The 21,284-nt window shown below is 32.9% G+C and overlaps 1 protein-coding gene across 2 annotated transcripts; it reads left to right on the top strand.

The window, feature by feature from the left end:
• Positions 1–2,812: 2,812 nt before the first annotated feature.
• On the top strand, positions 2,813–14,630 carry LOC145587970 (protein disulfide isomerase-like 1-6). 2 transcript variants are annotated; one of them, XM_081644615.1, is made up of 12 exons: positions 2,813–3,461; positions 3,559–3,688; positions 6,201–6,366; positions 6,641–6,759; positions 8,880–8,960; positions 9,041–9,130; positions 9,252–9,323; positions 9,408–9,476; positions 10,010–10,090; positions 10,573–10,707; positions 14,108–14,161; positions 14,245–14,630. In XM_081644615.1, exons 1-12 carry the CDS (start codon positions 2,959–2,961, stop codon positions 14,338–14,340), a joined length of 1,596 nt encoding a protein of 531 aa, XP_081500741.1. In that variant the 5' UTR covers positions 2,813–2,958; the 3' UTR covers positions 14,341–14,630. The 2 variants fall into 2 exon arrangements, with proteins under 2 accessions (XP_081500741.1, XP_081500742.1); XM_081644616.1 differs by having other exon boundaries at positions 6,644–6,759.
• Positions 14,631–21,284: the final 6,654 nt, after the last annotated feature.

A 21,284-nucleotide genomic window follows, 5' to 3' on the forward strand; every position in this document is an offset into this window, starting at 1 on the left:
GAAAATAGGCTGAAGAGAATAGGCCCTTAGCTACATTATAAAGTAAATAGTAGTATAACATGTAAATAGAATATAATATCATGTTTTTCATTTTAATTAGCACAAATTATCCATAGAGAATAATCGTAATTTATTATGCTTAACTTAAATTAATTATATTACAAACAAATTAAATGAGCAAAATTCTTAATGCTAAAACCAAGCCTTGCAATGGACTAACCTAGTTGTCTTTTGAAATCCTAATAGATTTTCTATCACATCATACCTCGTCACAATAATTATTCATTGCCCATTTATCTGAACTTGCCGTATTTGATTTGATTAACCATGAATTTTACCTTTTATTGCCCCCCCCCCCCCCAAATTGGTCTTGATATGTTATGATTAAGGGTCTGTTCTCATTTACTAAAATGAGCTGAACTGAACTTATTAGAGCTGAACTGAATTGAACTGAACTTATTAATTAGTGATTTTTAACTGTGGATTAATGATCTTTGATTATTTATTATTATTTATATATATGTATATATATAAATATAAATATACATATTAAAATATTTAAGAAAAATATACTATATAATTAAAATATTTATGAAAAATATATTAAAAACATGGAACCCCAAAACATTTTAAAAACATATACTATATAAATAAAAAAATAAAAAATGAAAATGAAAAAAGAGCACAAAACACTTTTTAAAAATTTCTCAAAATGAAAAAAATAAAATAATAAAAAATTAAAAAAAAAAAATAAAGAGTTGGGCCGGTCTTATTTAAAAACTACCTTGATCCTATTTATACTCCTAGCTCATCAAATAATGAAATATGGTATAATAGTCATTAAATGAAAAATGGTATAACCATATAATAGTCATTATTATTATTATTATTATTATTATTATTATTATTATTATTATTATTATTATTATTATTATTATTATTATTATTATTATTATTATTATATAATAAGCTTAAAAGTATGAAATTTGGCTTTATATCATTAGCAATATCATTAGACATGAACTGAACTAAACTGAACTTATTAAAGCTGAAGTGAACTGAATTTAATCTAATGAGAACATGTCCTAAATCATAGACCCGAAAAGCATAGGCTTCGGTCATAAATTTAAGTTTTTGGTTATGTTAGTTAACTTATATGATATCAAGGGTCACCATGACATAAAATTCACAGATTTAATTGGATTATTTTACGCAAAATATAAGTAGGTCAATACGCCATCTACACTTTGACTAATTTTTTTTAAAGGTGAATCGAACGATCTTGTTAAAAAAAACAAGTCATTCCGTTAGTCTAGGAGTAATGGTAAAATACAGTCCCTAAACTTTCGTATTTGTGCACTTTTAGTCCCTGTCAACTTTTTTGTGCACTTTTGGTCCCTCCTCCACCACTTTAGGTGTTTTCTAGGCAAAATTTTAGGGACTATGCTGACTAAGCATTAGTTTAGGGACTATGAGTCAGTAAAATAGTTTAGGGATGTTGAGTCATCAATAGTTTAGGGACCATAACTTATATTCTTTTTTGTTTTTTTTTCTTCAGAATTTATTAAAAAAGAATCTTTTAATTACTTGTCATTTTTTTTTTTTTTTTTTTTTTTTTTTACAGCATTATTTTTAAAATTAGCTTTAATTATAAATCAAAAGTAATTAAAAATAATACTTTTCTTTATAAAAAAAAATGACAGGAAAAAATAAAATTAAGCTTTATCTTTTCATGACTTCTACTCTCTCCCCTTCTTCCCTAACACCCCCTTCCCAATTTTCTCTCTCCTCCCTTCACCCATGGCTTCCAACTCCCTCTCCTCCTTCGAAAATGGCTCCCACCCCTTAAAAAACCCAACCTCAACCACCAACAAAACAATGAACAAACCCTAATTTCCCCCCTCGAAATCTCCGTTGAATCCTCCCTAATCTTCCCACCATGACCCCACAAAAGCTTGCATCAACAATTGCTCGCACTTAAGGGTGTTTAAGAATGGGTTGAATTTGGCCGGATTTAAGGATTTATCTGGGTTAATGCAGATGTAATCGTTCTCTAATGGTGGAATTAATGGTGATTCGGGTGGTACGATTACAAGGCTTAAAATTACTTCGATTGATGAAACATTTTAGGGTTTGGTTTGGATTGCAATGGCGGGCCAGTGTTGGATATGCGGCTGCGTGAATTAGGTTGTTGTGGTGGAGATGCGCGAAGGGGGAGATGCGGTTGCGGCGACATGAGAGGAGGAGTAGCAGAAGTGGTGGTGTTGTGAATTAATACAAGTTGCAAGGTTGGTAATGGTGCGGTACGGGAGGTTAGGAGAGGCAGGGGCTGTGTTTGGTGGTAGTTGCGGTGGGGATTGAGTAGCAGCAGTGGTGATAGGGGAATTACATGGTTTTTTATTTTTATAATTTTTAAATAAGAATAGAGGTTTTTTTTAATTAAAGAAAAAATAAAGGAATTTTTCTTTTTGTTTTTATTTATTTATTGTTGTTAAATGGGGGTGTTAAATAAAATTTTGACATAAAAAAATTTAAAAAACAAAATAATATAATGAGTCATGGTCCCTAAACTATTGGTGACTAGGCTTAGTCCCTAGTCCCTAAACTTTTGCTTAGTCAACATCCCTAAACTTTTTTGTTTAGTCATCAAAGTCCCTCAACTTTTGACTGACAAAGTGACAAACACCAACAAAGGTGGTTGAGGGACTAAAAGGGCACAAATAGTTTAAGAGGGACTAAAACTGCACAAATACGATAGTTTAGGGACCGTATTTAGTCTTTACTCGTTAGTCTAGTCAAAATTATGTACAAGTTCTCTCTCCCCCACCAATTTCCATCGTTCCCAGTTCCAGTTCCGCGATCAACGCAAACCATTTCGCCATCACTTTCTGCATCTCACTCACACTCACTCCATTTCTCACACACATTTCCACCCATTTTCTCTCTCCTAAATCCGCCATGTCCAAATCCCTCCATTTCTCTCTCCTCCTTCTCCTTCTCCTCTTAACCCCCCTTCTCTCTTCTTCCTCCGCTGACAACCCCACCTCCTCCGCCGACGACGAAGGCGACGACATATCGGAGCTCGAAGAACTTCTAGCACTCGATGAACAAGATGAAATCGACCATGGTTCATCATCACCATCTTCAGAAGCTAGAGTATTGAGCAAAGCTCAGAGAATTGTGGTAGAATTGAATAATGATAATACCCAGAAAGTTATTGACCAAAATGAGTTTGTTCTTCTTCTGGGTTATACCCCTTGGTGCCCTAGAAGTGCTGAATTAATGCCCCAATTTGCTGAATCTGCTAATTTGTTGAATGATTTGGGTTCCCCCCTTTTGATGGCTAAGCTTGATGCTGAAAGGTACCCTAAAACGGCGTCGTCTTTGGGTATTAAGGGTTACCCTACTCTGCTTCTTTTCATCAATGGCACTTCTCAGCAGTACACTGGTGGATTTTCTGCGTAAGATTCTAATTTTAATTTTTGTTAAATTTGAATTTGAAGGGTATTATTAATTTGGATTTTTTCCTGAAATTTTTGAGATGGGGTTTTTGATTAGGGAGGAGATAATGATTTGGGCAAGGAAGAAGACGGGTGAGCCTGTTGTTAAATTGAATTCAGTTGCTGAAGCTGAGGCATTTGCTAAGAAATACAGTATGTATGTTGTTGGGCTGTTTGAGAATTTTGAGGTATATTCTGCTCTGTAAAGTTTTCCAATTAGAGTTCGTTTGACATTGTTGTGGTTTTCTGTGTTTTTTGTTTTTTGATTTTCAAAATCATATGATATATGTTGTATAATGAATAAAAAAATTAGTCAAGCTTATTGAAATCCTGATAATTTAAAAAACTGATAACAAAAAAATGGAAACACCTTTTTTCTTGTTTCCTGTTTTTAGTTTTTGGTTTTAAAAAAAAATTGAAAATTGAAAACAAAAACAATGCCAAAAAAACCGTAGTTTCAGTATTGGTTTGGAGATTTTTGATGTATTATCATCGGCATTGGCGAATATGTTTTATCTGTAATATGTTTTTCTTAGTTTTTATGCGTTGGTATTGTTTATCTTGGGCTTACTGCAGTTGATTGACAAGGAAGTCAGTAATTTTGATTCAATATTGTGTAATGTGGTGCGAGACTGCGAGTTAGTGTAGTGTGATCTGATGAATTATAGTAGATTTGACTGGATGATTAATATGTTCTGATAAATAAGGAGTACTATATAGTGAATAGGATGGATAATTTCGGAATTATGGCCTTGCATTGGATCGTTAGAGCAATACAAGTATTATTTAAAGCTACCTACTTTTGTTTTTATATGGATTGCGTTAGATTCTTGTTTGGGTTATGTTGTATTTGTTTCTCCTGAAAAATGTTTTGAATAAGAAAATTCTCTTGATCTCAAACCTTTAGAATATGTATTAAGTAGCAGTGTTTTGCTGTTTTTTCTTATTGTTGTTGGGTCACTGGGTGCATAGGCATTTTTGTGGAGCTCCACACTTCCACTTGGGAACATACAAGAGACCCACATTGACTATTGCCACATTGGCGTTACTTCTCTAAGATGTTTTAATGAGTCAATGAGTGCTATCCATCAGACCATTACAATGACAAATGAAAGAAGCATGATATCTTGATAAAGACTTAAAGTTAGCTCCAAATCTCAACCTGTTGAGCAATGAGCACCTTATGTTAAGAGGGTGGGTGTCCAATTACCATTTGTTAAATAGCGCAACTTTTGATTCCAATAATTTTGTCAAGGATTGTGACAAAATGCTTATATACAAGCTCTATATGAAACCATATGTTGTGAAGTCCAACTTGGGATAAGTTTCATAAGTGCCCAGGTCTGGTTGATTTCCCTCTATTCACTTGTAATTTGGAATTAGGATGATGATGGATATCCTAGTTGTATTAGAAGATTTAGGTGAATACTTAGTTTCATTTACCTAATGACTATTGGTTTAGGTGTGTGGAGTCTTTCAAATAAGTGCTCATAGACTCATTGTTATTTGTGTGCAAATTGGTGTGAGCCTAAAAATGTGAATACTCATATTTATGTAAGCGTACTCAAGGTTGGAACTACCATTTGTATGGATGTTGTTGGAGTCATCAAGTCTAAGGATGTCCATAAGATCTAGACAACATTGAAGGGTGTTAATGAGAGAAGTCACCGTGCGGTATGGTTCAAAACATGGCACATGGGTTGAGTCCTTGAGATATGTTCAGGGCTTCTTAGTGTGGCTGGATGGGAGATTTGTTGAACATTGAATTATGTTTTCCATAAGGCCCTTGATATTAGATTGATCTCATAATTTATGTTAACACCTAATCTTCAAACACATAAGAATTGTCTGCTTTAATGATTTAGAAAACACACAAGGTCGACAATGTTGATACTTGATATACACATAAGATCTTGACTTTGGAAAGTCACTTATAAAGAATTCACCACTTGTTTAATTATCTACAATGAAGTTTTTGTTTCACTTCTGTTCTTTTACCTATGAACTTAGATGATATAAAATTGCACCTGATTTTCCCAATGCAGCCATTTGATCTATGTTTTATCATTAATGCATGTCAAGTTGTTGCTCTACTAAAAATTCTGTTGTTTAACGCTTTATTCCTGATCATATTTAATAAGGTGATTAAATCTAGATCTTCCTATGTTGGTTTGATCTTTTGGTTTGACTGATCTTTGACCATAAAATAAGGATATGTTCGATTGTGCTTCTTAATTACTTGCCGAGGTCAAAAGGCAAGTTGTCTTGAGTTATAAAATTAATTATGTTTGTTCAGTGTTGGCTGTTTGGTATGAGATTGATTCCATTTTAGGAAAAGGTTGACAATTGCAATGACTATAAATCCAAGTGTTTTATGGCTGCTGCATTCAGCCATTCATGTGAAGGGTTTTGCCATGACTTGTTTGCATAAGGTTTTTTTTTTTTTTTTTTTTTTTTTTTTTTTTTTTTTTTTTGTATACTTTAGTTGTTTTACAAACTTGAGAGATGGAGAAGAGAACCTGGTTCAAAGTTTTATGTACTCAATCTTTCTGTTATGTATGTCATATTGACAATTGTTGCCTTAAATTTTTTGTGTTTAACTTTTTTTTTTTTTTTTTTTTGGTGCTTCCCCTCTAGTCCTCTACACAAATCCTCTTGCAGCTGTTAATTTATCTGTGTGAAATAATTTACAATTTACAGGGTCCTCAGTATGAAGAATATATCAAAGCCGCAATTTCGGACAATGAAATTCAGTTTGTTGAAACTAACTCCAATGAGGTTGCAAAAATTCTTTTCCCTGATACCAAGATAACAAAACCTTTTATCGGTCTAGTCAAGAGTGAACCAGAAAGATATACTAGATTTGGTAAGTACTGCCTTTTGTCACTAATTTTTTGTCTTAACATATCTGTCTACATCTGAATTCAGTAGGTTATAAAGAAAATTATAACATCTTAAATCAGTAATGGCACCTTATTTTATTTGATCTTTATCATTTTTAGGCAATTGCTTGCCAAAGTCCTGTCCAATCTCTCTCTCTCTTCTTTTTTTTTTTTTTTTTTTTTTTTTCTTTTTCTCTTTTACCTTTCTCTTCAGTACCACTATCATTCTGATGTAGGTAATCATGTTTGCTTTTGCAGAAGAGCCCCTAGAGATGGACAATATATTGCAGTTTTTGGAACACAACAAGTTTCCATTAATTACAACTCTAACTGAGTTGAATTCTGTTAAAGTCTACTCAAGCAAAATAAAATACCAGGTTTCTTACGCTTTTATTTTATGTTTACCATGCTTGTCATATTGCATCTTTTGCTTTCATATGTTTTCATCCTGAAATTTCAATTGGCATCCATTGTTCTCAGAGTTAAGAAAATCATGTATACAGTTGCAACAGTGTGATCACAATTTTTTGTTTTGTATTTTTTTTATTTTTTAACTTATGAAGTGAGGTTTCTTTAAGCCTTCTTCAAAGGCAAGAAATATTAAGTTTAGAATTACTCATCTTCCTATTCCTTCTATTCTTGAATCATCTTATTGGAAGTAATAGGAACTCAAGAAGGAATGCTACAACCTAGTTCACTTGCTGAGTCCTTTCCCATCCATGTAAATTTTTCAAGTGTGAAACCTATTAAGGAGTTATTGTAGTTTGATTCTTGCTGGAAGTATGTTCAGTTCAGGAAGGATTTTTAATTTTTCTTTAACTAAAGGAAAAACGAGTACATGAATTTAATTTATATCTGATGCACTAAGGCGCCAAGCTATGACAAGCTAGAAGCTAAGGTTCAAATGCTTTTCACCTAAAAATTTCAGCAATACCTAAACGGCTAAACCTTTAAAACTTCCTCTAAAATATAAGATAAAAAAATGATCCTACTGACTCGGTGAGGCAACTTCACAAGAGAGGTTAATATTTCTTCATCAAATCCAATGTATAAAAAGGCTAAAGAGCACCAACGCCATAGGGAATTTCCTGTGCCTTAGGCACGCCTCTTTGTTGTGTGGTACACTTTGTAAAAAGTGACAAGAATTCTGATGCCTCAAGCTGCGCCTAGGTGTGCCCATCAAAATTACCTCACTTAAACTCAAAAAAGCGCATGATAAGGTCACTTTGCACTGCAGGTGTATTTTTTTTATACTCCAATTAAGTTTATCTTTCTTCAAGAGTTCAAAATGCTTTAAATGAGCTTAAAATTTTTTTAAAAAATTCTGTAAGGGCTACTTTGACCATATACAATTGCAACTTAATGAATATAAGATAAGCGCGATCAATATATACAGTTACTTTTGCATTCTCTTTTAATTTGACAGCCCAGGGAGGAAAATATCCTTGCATCTGTTGTCACAGGTTCCGGGGGTATTTGGGTATTTGATTCATTTTCATCCGCTAGCCCTACATGTGCATAAACCACATTTCCCATGCCTCCCATGGGCATATTTGAATTAAGAGGGAGCTCTCTAAGTGCTGCCCTCATTCTACTTTATGCCTCTATTCTGAACAATTTTGGGGTGAAGACTTGATATCTATTCATTCACCATCATATGAAGTATTTTTTAGATTGCTTGAAAGTTGTCAATCCTAAGCCTAGATTTTCGGTTGGTGACACTTTGTAATAGTTTGTGGTCTCAAATTATGCAGTAGCAATCCGATGTATGTTTACCGAAATTTTGTTGGAAAAACTGCAAACTTTCACAGCTGACTCATGGAGCCCTTTTTGATCACTTTGGATGTGTTTGTCGTTAAATTACCACTAATAACTCTTAGCAACATCCTAGGATAATGCATGTCATCACCTCATTCTTGGGAGATACATTGTCATCTAATATGGCAAAGGGGAGAGAATCAAGGAAGGGGGGAAGGGTTGAGTTAGACATATTAACCAAACTGTTCCCTAACTTTTTTCTTCTCACTTGCTATTTGTTCGTAATGAAGTGAAGCTAGGGTGGGCAGGGTCATGTTTTGATTTGTCTTTCACTATAATCTTGAATGACAAATTGACAATGATGACTGTTTTTTTTCTTTACTAAAACTCTACCCCAAACCCATTTCATTTTGATAGATATCTACCAGTTTACTTTTTGCTAAATTTTTGCTCAAAGTTTTAAGTTTGGTATCCATTAATATATCTTTCAGTGGATGCCTACTTTCATACCATGAGTCTTGATAACTTTTAATTGCTGGAAAGTTTTTCCCCCTTACCTCCCACTCCAATGTGGAGTAACTTTAAGATTGCCCAAATTCTGCTTAGCTTCATTTGTTCCAGTTAGTTTCCTGAATTCAGACATTTGTATCTTGTTAATTTGGTGTTATCGAATTCTGCACATTAATTATCAGATCCTATATCAAGCAAGTCTCTAATGCATATTAAAAATGAATTGTAGGTTTATGTGTTTGCAGAGTCTGATGAGTTTAAGTCCCTTCATGTGTCTCTTCAAGAAGTTGCCAAGAAATTTAAGTCAAAGGTAACATTTCATTTTCTCTGTCATCCTTAACCTCTTAATTTTAAACAATAGAGTTAATTCGTTAGACTTAATTGGTGCAGATAATGTTCATATATGTGGACATTACCGAGGAGAACCTAGCAAAACCTTTCCTGACTCTGCTTGGACTGGAAGATTCTCAGAAGACTGTTGTAAGTTTCATGTTGTTAGTTCATTGTGACTTATTCTCAAGTTAGATACGCATTGCCTTGTCTATTGTTTACTTGATTATGCCATTCTTACTTGAGCATAACTGACCTTTGTTACTTATAGGTTGCTGCTTTTGATAGTAAGATTAGCACAAAGTATCTGTTGGAATCAGAACCTACTCCGAGCAAACTAGAAGTATAGTCATTGTTTGCTATAATTATTTACTCCATAAATAATTTGTGTAGATTGGCATTTAATTTCTTTTCTGTTATGATGTAGGATTTCTGCTCTGGACTATTGGACGGGACTGTTCCAATGTATTATAAGTCACAGACTATACCTGATAATGTGAGTTTTTCCACATCCTTTTTATTTTGGTAATTTCAGCTCTTCACATTTTTGTTATATTTTGACTACTAAGGATGGTCAAATCTATGATGTATAGTTAATTTACCCTGTTAGAGGTTGTTCGAGAAGGACAATTTGTTTATCATGCTACATGAATTACTTCATTTGAGAACACTCTCTTTATTATATTTGAGAAGAAAGGGATCTTAATTGTTTGGATGCACTATTGAATTATTATTATTGCAACATTCAACTAAAGTCGATACTTGGATAGTTGCAATTATTCTCTCAGTGATCCCGCTATTTTTTAGAACCGTCAATTATGGTGGTATATTTTGTATCTAACTTGTGTACTTCGAATGTTGTTAGTAAAGCCTTTTTTTTACAAAGTTGCATCAATAGATCTTATTAATTTGAAATTTTTCTAGAGATGCTTGAATGGTGAATCTTTCTTGTTGAAACCCCTTGTAATTCATAGGAAAACAGATTATCTATTGGCTGCTTTATTTACAAGTTGTGATTGATAATTACAGGAAAATGCTAGCGTCCATGTTGTAGTGGGAAAGACATTTGATGACCTGGTTATGAGTAGTTACAAGAATGTTTTTCTTGAGGTTAGTGCTCCTACCATCTGTGCCCCTGCAATTTTATGTCCTTCATTTTGTTTCTTCTCTTTACCCTCTCCTTTCACTATATGCGTTCTGTGCTGTGTGTCACATGGAGAATTTTAAAATTTTGATGTTTTCTGTAGCACAAAATAACATGTTTAAAAACTAAGAGTTGTACTGTAGAATTCTATAGGATTTCTTATTTTCTTTTCGTTTATCTTTTGGTGGCATCTGTGTCTTCTTCTCACCATCTATCCTCCAATTTCAAATTTTATTTTATGTATTCATCATGCACTTCCAGTTTCGATTTTACTTTCTGTAGGCTGATGTCTCTTCCCTTCTCTGTTTTTAATATCTTTTAAATAATATAACAAATGTTGATAAATCTATGAATAATAGTCAACTCGAAAATATTTTGGTTCTGCTCACATGATTGTTTTTTTCTTTTCTTTAATTTATTTGTTTTGATGTTTTTTTAAACCATTAAGGTCTACACACCATGGTGCATGACTTGTGATGCTGCAAGCAAGCAAGTAGAGAAGTTGGCGAAACATTTCAAAGGATTGAAAAATCTGTTATTTGCAAAGATAGATGCTTCTGTAAATGAGCATCCAAAACTTCAGGTCAGTAGCATGAATTTTAGGAATATGCTAATGTTCTGTACATGTCTGCATGATAATGGAGTAAATATATACCTCATTTTTCCTGTAAGAGACGTACTTGAATTCCTTTGGTATTAGCGTAAGTGCATTCTGAGACAATAATCTGTGTGGCAGTTTTATAAAACAAAGATTTGGAAATGATTTCCAGAAAACAGTATTGGGTTAAGTTTTCAATAGTGTAGCTTATAAAAAAATGGAAAATAAAAAAGGAAAACACTGGGACAGTGGGATAACAGAATAGTGAATATCAGCATATGGCCTCTCTCTCTCTCTCTTGGCCTATCATGATTTAGGTGATGAGTAGAAATTGAGTTTTATAATACTCCAGTATGATTTTAAGCATTTTCATGTATTACATGACTGATGTGTGTTACCGACATTTTGTATTCTAAGAAGTATTTATGCTTGTTCCCATAGCTAGCACTTACTATTCTGTCTCATATAGGATGCTTGTTCCCAGAGCTAGCATTACTATTCTGTCTCATAAGAAGGATATTTCAAAGTTGCTAACCTAATTGAATGTGTTATTATTGCTGTGCGCAGTAATTTTTGGTTGAGGGTGCCAAACAATTGTTAAGTACTAATAAACCAGCTTCCTCTTTCAAAAAATAAATAAATAAGCTCCTCACCTGAAATATTCTGCCAATTACTCTCCCCATTTCAAAGCAATGGTAACAATTCAGTGGAAACTTGTAAGGAAACAAATACGGAGTAGTAAATAATATAGTAATAAGTAGTGGACTAAAAAGAGCTATGATATGTATAGAATGAGTAAGGAATTGATTAAAAAAGGTATGGGGCGCTTGTCTCAAAATGTAAAAAGGTAAAGTGTGATCATTTATTTAAATAAAAGTGTAACCATTAATTTGAGATGGAGGGGGTATTTATTATGTAGTGTTTAAACTAATTTCGTAAGAATGTAGTTGTTTTGATCTATTTTCTAGTTCAATAGCTTACTGACATCATCAATTGTTGATGATGTCTAAGCTGCCTTTTGGTCAGCTATTACTAACTTTATGGTATTTTATGGGTTTGTTCATCTTCTTAGGCCTTTTGTGCTTATGTATCTCTTTTGTTCTTATATTATATCTCATCCCTTTATTGTTCAATATATTTTGACTTTTGAGGCATATCTATATACGAAGTATATAATGGAACTTTATACCTTTAGTGTTATGTCTATATTTAAAAGTAATTGGGCTGGGGAAGAGCTGTAGACTTTTAGCTTGCTTGCAAACATTGCTGCTATGTTGTATGGATAAGAATCCTTGAGCCACTTTTCACTACTCATTTGATAAAAGGTTAGATAGAGGAATTGTAATGAAATAGGTGGGCTTTTGCTCAGATAATGATCTGTGTCAATGTCCAAAGTAATGGCTTTCCCGTAGTCTTTTCTTTTTCATAACCACTTATTATCACTTAGAGCATGCTGTGAATGGGGGTAATATTTTAAAAGGGTTGTAGATAAATATCAAGGAGAATGAGAGTGGATGGAGGTGGAGGGTGATAGGAGGAGGTAGTGGTTTGTACGAGGAGGAGAATGGGGGTATTATTACCCTACTTTTGAGGGTTGCAGCTACCCACCAATCCTTCCCTTTTAGGTTAGCATACTACATCATCGCTTTTACCACCACCTAAAAGTCTAAAATCATCTTCATCTTTATCTTGTCTTCATTACTCCAATGTCAAGCATGCTCTAAAAGATGTAAATGGTAATGAAAAACGATGATAAGAAACAATACTTAGCAAAGGAATATGACAGTCCATGGCTATGGACATTTAGAAGGATCTTTTATGTAAATTTATCGACAGAGACATGACTTGCCTTTGCACTAGCAATCGGCTCAATCCATCATTTTCATTACCACTTATCGATGCTATAAGTGACTAATTAAGAGTGAGTAAATACCAGTCTATTAATAAACATAAAGAGGTAGTTGGGCAGTGGTTAGAAATAACTACTACGTAATAATATTGAGGTATTATAAGAAATGCTCCCTCTAACCTTTTTTTTTTCTCCTGTTCTTTTAGGATGATCCAAAATTATCTTATTTCTATTCTTTTCTGATTTTCAACTATCTTTACCTAAAAAAAATTTGTGTCCACATTAAATAAAGTATTTATTTATGCGGAACAATAAATTATTCACGGAACCATGTTTTTATAAAGATTATTTCTAATTATGCAATGTTTCATTTTCCTTAATTCCCGTGAAAAATTCACGTGGAGAAAATAATCAATATTGTATATAGGACAAAGGGTATAATGTTTAAACATGGAAATAATGTTTAAATCATTTATAATTCATTGCAATATCCTTCTGTCCCATATTGTTTAATTTATTGTGAATTTTTCACGGGAATTAAGAAAAGTAGAACAATGTAGGATTAGTATTAATTTTAGGAAATTTTGACTTTTATCACCAAAAAAAATCAAAAAATAGTTTTTTACCACCAAAACTTTTAAAACTTTTATTTTACCACCAAAAAAATTTCTAAAAATTGTTTTTTACCACCTAACGTCAAGAAAACCGTTAAATCTAACGGTTTTAAAAAAATCTCTTCGAATTTCGTGCGCAAAACATGTTCTTTGTAGGTTTAGGGGGGCATTTTGGTCCTATGGGTCAAATTTGTGGTCAGAATTGACAAAAAATGATCCAAAATGCCTCGTTTTGCGTGTTCACGCTAATCGAGGTATTTTTAAACACGCAAAACGAGGCATTTTCGATAATTTTTTGTCAATTCTGACCTCAAATTGGACCCGAATGGCCAAAACCCCTAAAGAGCATGTGTTTGACACGAAAATCGAAGATTTTAAAAAATTCCGTTAAGTTTTTGACAACATGTGGTAAAAAACAATTTTTAATTTTTTATTTGGTGGTAAAAAACATTTTTTTAGTGGTAAAAGTCAAAATTTCCTTAATTTTAGTCTATATGAAATTGTTCCCTGTGAAGAAAAAATTCCCTATGCATAATTCTCCATGTAAACAAAAAAATGTTTTCCGTAAATAATTTTTTTTATCAAAATACTCCCTAATAGATATAAGATCATTATGGACACCTTAAGAGAGGGGGGGGGGGGGGGGGGGGGGGAACAATATAGGATGGAAGAAGTACTCCACATGTAGAATCACCTTGTTGACAGGGATTGTTTTCTATGACATCTGATCATTAATAGTGAACCCTGTAAGATTCAAGTGAATTATGTGTGAAAGGGGTACATTATTGGTCTAATATAACAAATTAGGTAGCAAATCAAGTAATATACTGAAATACGCATCAATGAGCATATTATTTCATATTGTAGCTTTTACCACTTGGGACAGAAATAAACATGTTGGATTATTGTTAATGTATGGCAGGTCACTGACTACCCAGCTCTACTGTTTTATCCAGCGGCTGATAAATCGAATCCAGTAAGCGTCGAATACCTTCATTTCATTATTTTCATAACGTTTTACCCAATTCTATTTTTGGCTGATTCTTTCTCTCATTCCAGATTAAACTGCAGCCGAAGTCCAGTTTGAAGGATTTGGGAGCATTTATCAAGAAAAATGTTAAAGCTGAAGAACATCCAGCTAACGACGAATTATAGAATACCTTACTTTCAGTTTCTCAGTTTCTTCAGACCACCGGGAATTAGAAAACAAAATGTCAAAAATCAAAACAGGAAAGAAGTTTAGAAACAGTGTATGTAGATTCAAGGATGAAATTAATGAAGATAGTTTTGTAACATAAACCACAGTGATTTTAGACTGATTTTCCAGTTTTGAGTATTCATAAAGAAAATAGATGGAATATTGAATTCGATTCCATGTAAAATGGTCCATCGCCCATTATTTAAGGGGTTGACGGATCAATAGCAATCTTTGGTTCTTTTGTCCATACCGATACAGATTATCTTGTTGGAAGTCTAAATGTGTTCCCTCTTTTTTTTTTTTTTTTTTGGTAGGATGTACTCCGTAGTAGTTTTACAGGTTTTTTTTCAAATACTCTCTCCGTCTCCTAATAAAAGTTTACAAAGTAAAATACTACCTCCGTTTCATATTATTTGCAATAAAATGTCTAATCGTTGCAAATAATATGAAACAAAGGTTGTAGGTAAAATTGAATTAGGAAAATGAAATAAAAAATTGGTGTTTGATTGATTGAAAATAAAAAAAAAACTAGGTAAAGATGAATGAAAACTACTTTTATTCGAAACCAAGGTAAAAGCTTTTTATTTGGAAAAGGAGTACAATGATTGTCTACTGTAAATGCATGCAAACTAATAAAAAACGTAACCAACAATGCTCTTTTAGAATTATTGATCACTGTAGTATAGTACTAAAAATTCATTTATGTTACGCCCACATGCTTAAATTGTACTCCGTAATTGCAAACTCAGCAGCCAGCCCCGCAAGGCCGCAAGCAACATGCAGGACCATCTGCATCTGCATCCGCATCCGCTCGTCAATACATCTGATCGACGACCAACGACTACAACTACAACATCTGCATCCTTATCCCCTCCAATCGAGCAACGACTACGACATCCACGTCCCCGCAAGGCACAACCCTGCTAGCTCGTCATTGTCATTATAAATTTAGATTGAAACAACCAAAAACAAAAGAAACAACACAATCTACATTTTTGTCACTGGCAATACTCTAGTCAGATTTTTGTATGGTCAGAAAAAGAGGACAATGTTACATGTTTGTCTTTACTCTTTAGCATTGATAGGTTATATCAATATGATATACGCTATCATTTTGAGCTTGTGAATCATCATGATCACAATTATATTAATGTCTTATTCAATTCAATGCTAATTAATACTCATAATTTTATAATTCAGCAACTATTAGGACATTAATGAGTACCAATATAATTGACTATGAACAAATTACATAAACGGAGTACTTTTTCTAATCCTTTTTGTGAGACGAATAATAAATCAATGTGATAAGGACAAAAAGGGGCAGAGGAAATAATTTATTACCTCTGTTTTATACGAAGTATTATTTGCAATTTTAGGGTATTATTAGTGAGATATAAAATAGTCGTATTCTATAATTATAAAATATGAAACATTCTTTAAAAAAAAAAATGAAACTGATGTAGTATTTTTTTATTTTTTAACATATGCCATCTTTTTTCGCTTTTAGACTTATTGATGAATGTAGTATAGTACTAAAAAAAAATATGACACACTTGACTTTTTAAAAATGCATAAGAAAACAAATTACTCAAAATTTAAGGGTAACGATATATGTAGCTCGGGTATATATAAGCATTAAATATATTTTATAAAATAGAATTAAGTGGAAAATTCATGATAATATTACGCGCATGGTGTAATAATATTCATATATCCTCAATATTTCTTTATTTAGGTTCTTATACATAACATTTAGGACTATGTTTATCATTTTCCAAACTTTGATCATATATACCTAAGGTCAAATTACTACATTAACATATATATTAAACTTAACTGTGTCATTTATTTAAAAAAAAAAAGTGTATTTATTAGATGCCCAAATATTAAAAGTAATATTATTTATTTATTTATTTTTAAAAAAGTGATAATTGTATATGGCTTAAAATAATCAAAGAAATACAAGTCTCCAACATAATTTGGAATAACATTTGGATCTTCCCATAAAACCCCATAAACAATTTGGAGAAACAGCTAGGCTGGCTGTCATCTGTCATGTTTCATAATTACTAAAAATATTAAATGCATGAATATTCAGTTTTGATTCCTAATTCTAAAATATTATTGTATGTTCGCCTCGTACGTTCTCTGAGCTAGCTAGTGGTTCATAATTGACGTCTTTTGGGTTTTGGCATTGGTTATTTCTCTCGGACCCCACTATTAAATATTGATGTTGACCATTTATCTAACATCTACTCCCTCCGTTCCCTAATGTTTTTTAGGTTTGGAATTATGTATGGTTATTAAGAAATTGTGTAAAGTTGAGGTATATTGAAATATTTTAATGATTGAAAGTACAATTTTATTGAAAAATACAATGTTGAGCATGTGGGGTGAAGAAATTAGAGGAGAGAGGAGAGAGAAAGTAATAATAAGTGTTGAAAAAATATTAAAATAGTACAAAAAGTACAATAGCACATGAAAAAGTAAGAAATTTTGAGTAAAAAAATTGTAAAATAAGGGTAATTTTGTCCAACATTTATGACCAAAATAGGAAAAATACTAAATGTAAAGAATAAAAAGAAATATCCTAAATGAAAACGTAAAAAACATTTAGAAACGGAGAGAGTAACATGTTCCACTTTTATCAAAAGTGTAAATTTTTCATGGTGGTCATAATAATCTCTATATAAGGAGGGTTTCTTATCACCTTATTCTTAACCATGTGGCTCATATTTGAAGCTCAATATGAGATCACCACTTCATTCATTCATTGTTATGGTAAATTTTTACAGGCAATGTACTAACCGTTTTAGTTATTATTGTGTGTCGTACGTGTTGGGCTCTATTTGTTTTAAGGGGAAATATTTTTTAAGGAAACATCATTTTTTAAAGAAAACAATTTTCAATGGAAAGCGTAATTGTTAAAAGGCTTTTTGTTTATTTGATTGATTACAGGAATGCTTGTGGAGATAAAGAAAAATGGAAGGATATAAGAGAGAACATAGACATGTGAGGAATGAAGAGGAAAATGTATTGTAGCATACCTTCTTTAGAAAAAGGAAAATGGTTTTCCTTTTTTAAAAAGTAATTTTGTACATATAGGAAATTTGTATTTCAACCCGAGTCGGTATTACTGAGTGAAACCCGAACCTGACCCGATCCGAACCCAAATTCGACCCGATTTGACCCAAGTTTCATATTTCGTAATAACATTAAGTTTTACACTATTTTTAATAGATTCTAACCATAACTTGAAATTGACCCGAAATCTAACTAGAACCCAACCTGCTGACCTGAATTGCCACACCTAAAAACAAACAAGGTAAAATGAAGAAAAATAAATGTACGGAAAATCATTTGCTAGGGATATGTTCTTCACTTCTTCACCAAAACAAACAAGGCCTTAGTACCTCGGCTCTTTTTCGCTAGTAGTGTGGGGTAAAGATATACGTGGCATTTAAATGGCAACGAACACGAGGATAAATATGTTGTACACTTAATATGTGAAATGATAAGATTCACAAAATAAAGGATATATGGACATAGCAATGAATAATAAATGAGTTCAATTTCTATAGATGATAGATGCTAATTTTTATGGAAAAGTATTTTGTAAAACGGACTCACGTGAGTCCGGTCATACAAACAGGGAAAAAAAAATCTTAATTATCAGAAATTAGATAATAATGGTCAGATATTAAGTTACAAATATCAGATATTAGATTAAAAGTCAGAAATTAGATAATAATGGTCAGATATTATATTACAATTACTAGATATTAGATTATAAGTGTCAAATATTAGGTTTTAATTGTCAGATATTAGATTATAATTATCATATATTAGATTGTAATTGTCAGAAGTTAGATTATAATTATCAGATATTAGATTAAAAGTGTCAGAAATTAGATTATAATAGTCAGATATTGGTTTATAAGAGCAACTCCAATGTTTGTAGCTAGTGACTTGCTTGTAATTTCATTAATTCCCTATCTACTAACTTGATCATTGGAGCTAGAAAACTCAATTTGCTTGGGAATTAAACTTGCAAAATAAAATGTTTATTGCACCAATTAAGCTCTTTCTATGTATATATTTTTTTATTCAACAACTACTACTAAGCTAATAACTAGCCATTGGAGCAAAAAGTAGCTAAAAAAATAATTAGCTTAAAAGCTTATGTGGCATGGCAAGCTAATTGTCAAATTAGCTTGTCATTGGAGTTGCTTTAAGTATCAGATATTAGACAATATTGATCAGAATATTTGAAACAGGTGCAACCTCTAAAGAAATCGCTGAAATGGAGGTTGATCAGAAAACATATGATTCTTCGTTCTCAAGACGCAGAGGAGATGGAAATCTCTTCAGAAGAAGCCGCTAAAATTGCGAGGAGAAGATGATCGCTAAAGGAAAAGCTCCAATGGTGGAGGAAGAGCAGCTTGTAGAGGTTAATGTTGAATGTTGTGATGATGATGACGATTATAAAGATTTATACGACGAAGTCCTCGTGGAACCAAATTCAAAATGTGACAGTGATGAATTGAGTAATGCTAGTAAGTTTTCAAACATGGAGAGGGAGGGGTGGGGTCGTCGGCGTCGGGGTCAGGGAATGGGTGGGGGAGGGTCGCTGGCGTCAGGGGATGGAAGGGGGAGGGTGGTCGTCGGCCGCGTAGTGGCAGTGGGTGGGGGATGGGTGGGGAGGGTTGCCGGCGCCGGGGGATGGAAGGGGGAGGGTGGTCGTCAGCCGCGTAGTGGCAGTGGGTGGGGGATGGGTGGGGAGGGTTGCCGGCGCCGGGGGATGGAAGGGGGAGGGTGGTCGTCGGCCGCGTAGTGGCAGTGGGTGGGGGATGGTTGTGTGCTTTATAAACTGGACTCACGTGAAACGGTTTTACGCAAAACCTTTTGAATTCTTGTTTGCATTTGTATCAAAACAGATCATCCACGTAAGATCGGTTGAAGGGTTTTTTTTCCACAAAACATAAATTCGCTAAGACCAGTACTACATTTAGTGATTCATTAATTACATGTTTACATCAGCCAACGATATTGATAATTTTCATTTAACATGTGAAATCAATTTGTCTTACATCATGAGAGAATAGTACATTTTTAGTTAATATAAAATCATAACACTCTAATGGCGGTTATTTAAAGATTTTATAACAATTAAAATCTCTAGCATCATTTGCAATTTTTAACCGGCAAAAAAAAAAGAAATCAAAACTCTTAACCAATCCTAGGTAGACGATATGTAAAGTTTAAATAATAGTTCATGTTAAATTCAAGTTGAAAATGATTACGTAACTCATATATCTAAAGATAAGGTATTTCGTCAATTCGAACCGACAGTGAATTTTTGATATCTTCAATTGGCGGGATGATATTTTTTATTGGTTGGATGATATCCTCTATTGATTGGATGATATCTTTTATAGCTATATGATATCTTTTATTGGTTGGATGATATCCTCTACTAACTAAATGATATCCTCTATTGGCTGGATGATATCCTCTACTAACTGGATGATTTTCTTTATTGGCTGAATGATATCTTCTATTAAAGGGATGATATCCTTTATTGGCTATATGTTATCATGGTATATAAAATCATGGATGATACTATATAGCCAATAGAGGATATCATCTGGTCAATAAAAGATATTATAGACACAATCATAAATGTTATCATATGGCCAATAGAAGATATCATTAAGCCAATAGAGGACATATATAACTTGTTTGAGAATATGCATAATTTGTTTGATGATATGTACAACAATGGCAGAACCTCCATTGAACATCTCGTACTCAAGATCATGAATATAACATAACCTGCTCATTTCTCAACCAAAATACATGCATATGTTATCAAAATACTCGTAATTCAACATACAATCATATGAGACAATCAATTTCAACAATTATACATCCCATAAGAAAGCCCTAATTCGATTTTTTGGGCATTTTTCAAAAATCTGAAAATCTCAAGCAATTAAACTTTCTCTCTCTTCCGCTATAGATGACCTCGCTCCTCTCCTTCGCCGTAACCATCACCAACTTCTCATCGGGTGGAAACTCGTTGTTCATCGTCGCAAGAAGATGACGATATACTTCTCAACTAACGAAACACTGGGTGCGGGCTGCACCTAATATTTTGTGTATATCCAAATGGGTTAGTCATCTCACATCAACCCCTTTAGTTGAAGATTTTCAACCTTAACCCACTAGCTAGCTTTGAGTTAAAGGTTGCATAAACCTTTCCCAACTATAGTAAAACCTATATTATGAATTGAATAGTAGTTAAAAATAAAGACGAATCTAACAAAACTTATTTAATATGGACTTACGGAGTAATTTTTTCGATGTTTGATCACGAGTAGAATAAAAGTTCACTTCAAGACATCCAAAAACAGTCGCTATCTATGGGATCAATAATTAGCCTACTTTATAAAGTAGCGACCACAAATATAAAAAGGATAGAGTTACTAGTATTGTTGATAACAACAGTACAAGTAACATTATTTAGTGTGTGAGCATAATAATGAGGATAAACGTGGCCTTAGTTTATACAATTATACGAGTACATCACTAGTTCATCATTTTTGACTTTCCCTATTGATAGAGAGACGATGGTTTTCAGTGATTTTTATTTCATGTGTTACAAATTCAATTGATTTTTAACACTTTCAATTCTCCCTCAAGTGTTTTATGTTTTAATAATAATAATTATAAAATTACGCGAGTATACCACTGGTGAACAAAGTCTTATTGAGATTTCAGTCCACAAATAAGGCTTAAGAGTTGTCATACTAAAACCAATTGGCAATAGTAGGAGGTACTCCTTTATATTATAAAGTGAAACTATCTCTTCTCTTTCTCCGATGTGGGACACTCA

This window comes from Chenopodium album, chromosome 17 (assembly GCF_948465745.1).
Source record: "Chenopodium album chromosome 17, dcCheAlbu1.1, whole genome shotgun sequence".
Lineage (NCBI taxonomy): Eukaryota > Viridiplantae > Streptophyta > Magnoliopsida > Caryophyllales > Amaranthaceae > Chenopodium > Chenopodium album.

Excerpts from the sequence above, each read along its gene's own strand:
- LOC145587970 (XM_081644615.1), top strand. The coding sequence starts at position 2,959 with ATGTCCAAATCCCTCCATTTCTCTCTCCTCCTTCTCCTTCTCCTCTTA. Across the intron at positions 9,477-10,009 it reads CACAGACTATACCTGATAAT|GAAAATGCTAGCGTCCATGT; the intron begins GTGAGTTTTTCC and ends TGATAATTACAG. Across the intron at positions 10,708-14,107 it reads ATGAGCATCCAAAACTTCAG|GTCACTGACTACCCAGCTCT; the intron begins GTCAGTAGCATG and ends AATGTATGGCAG.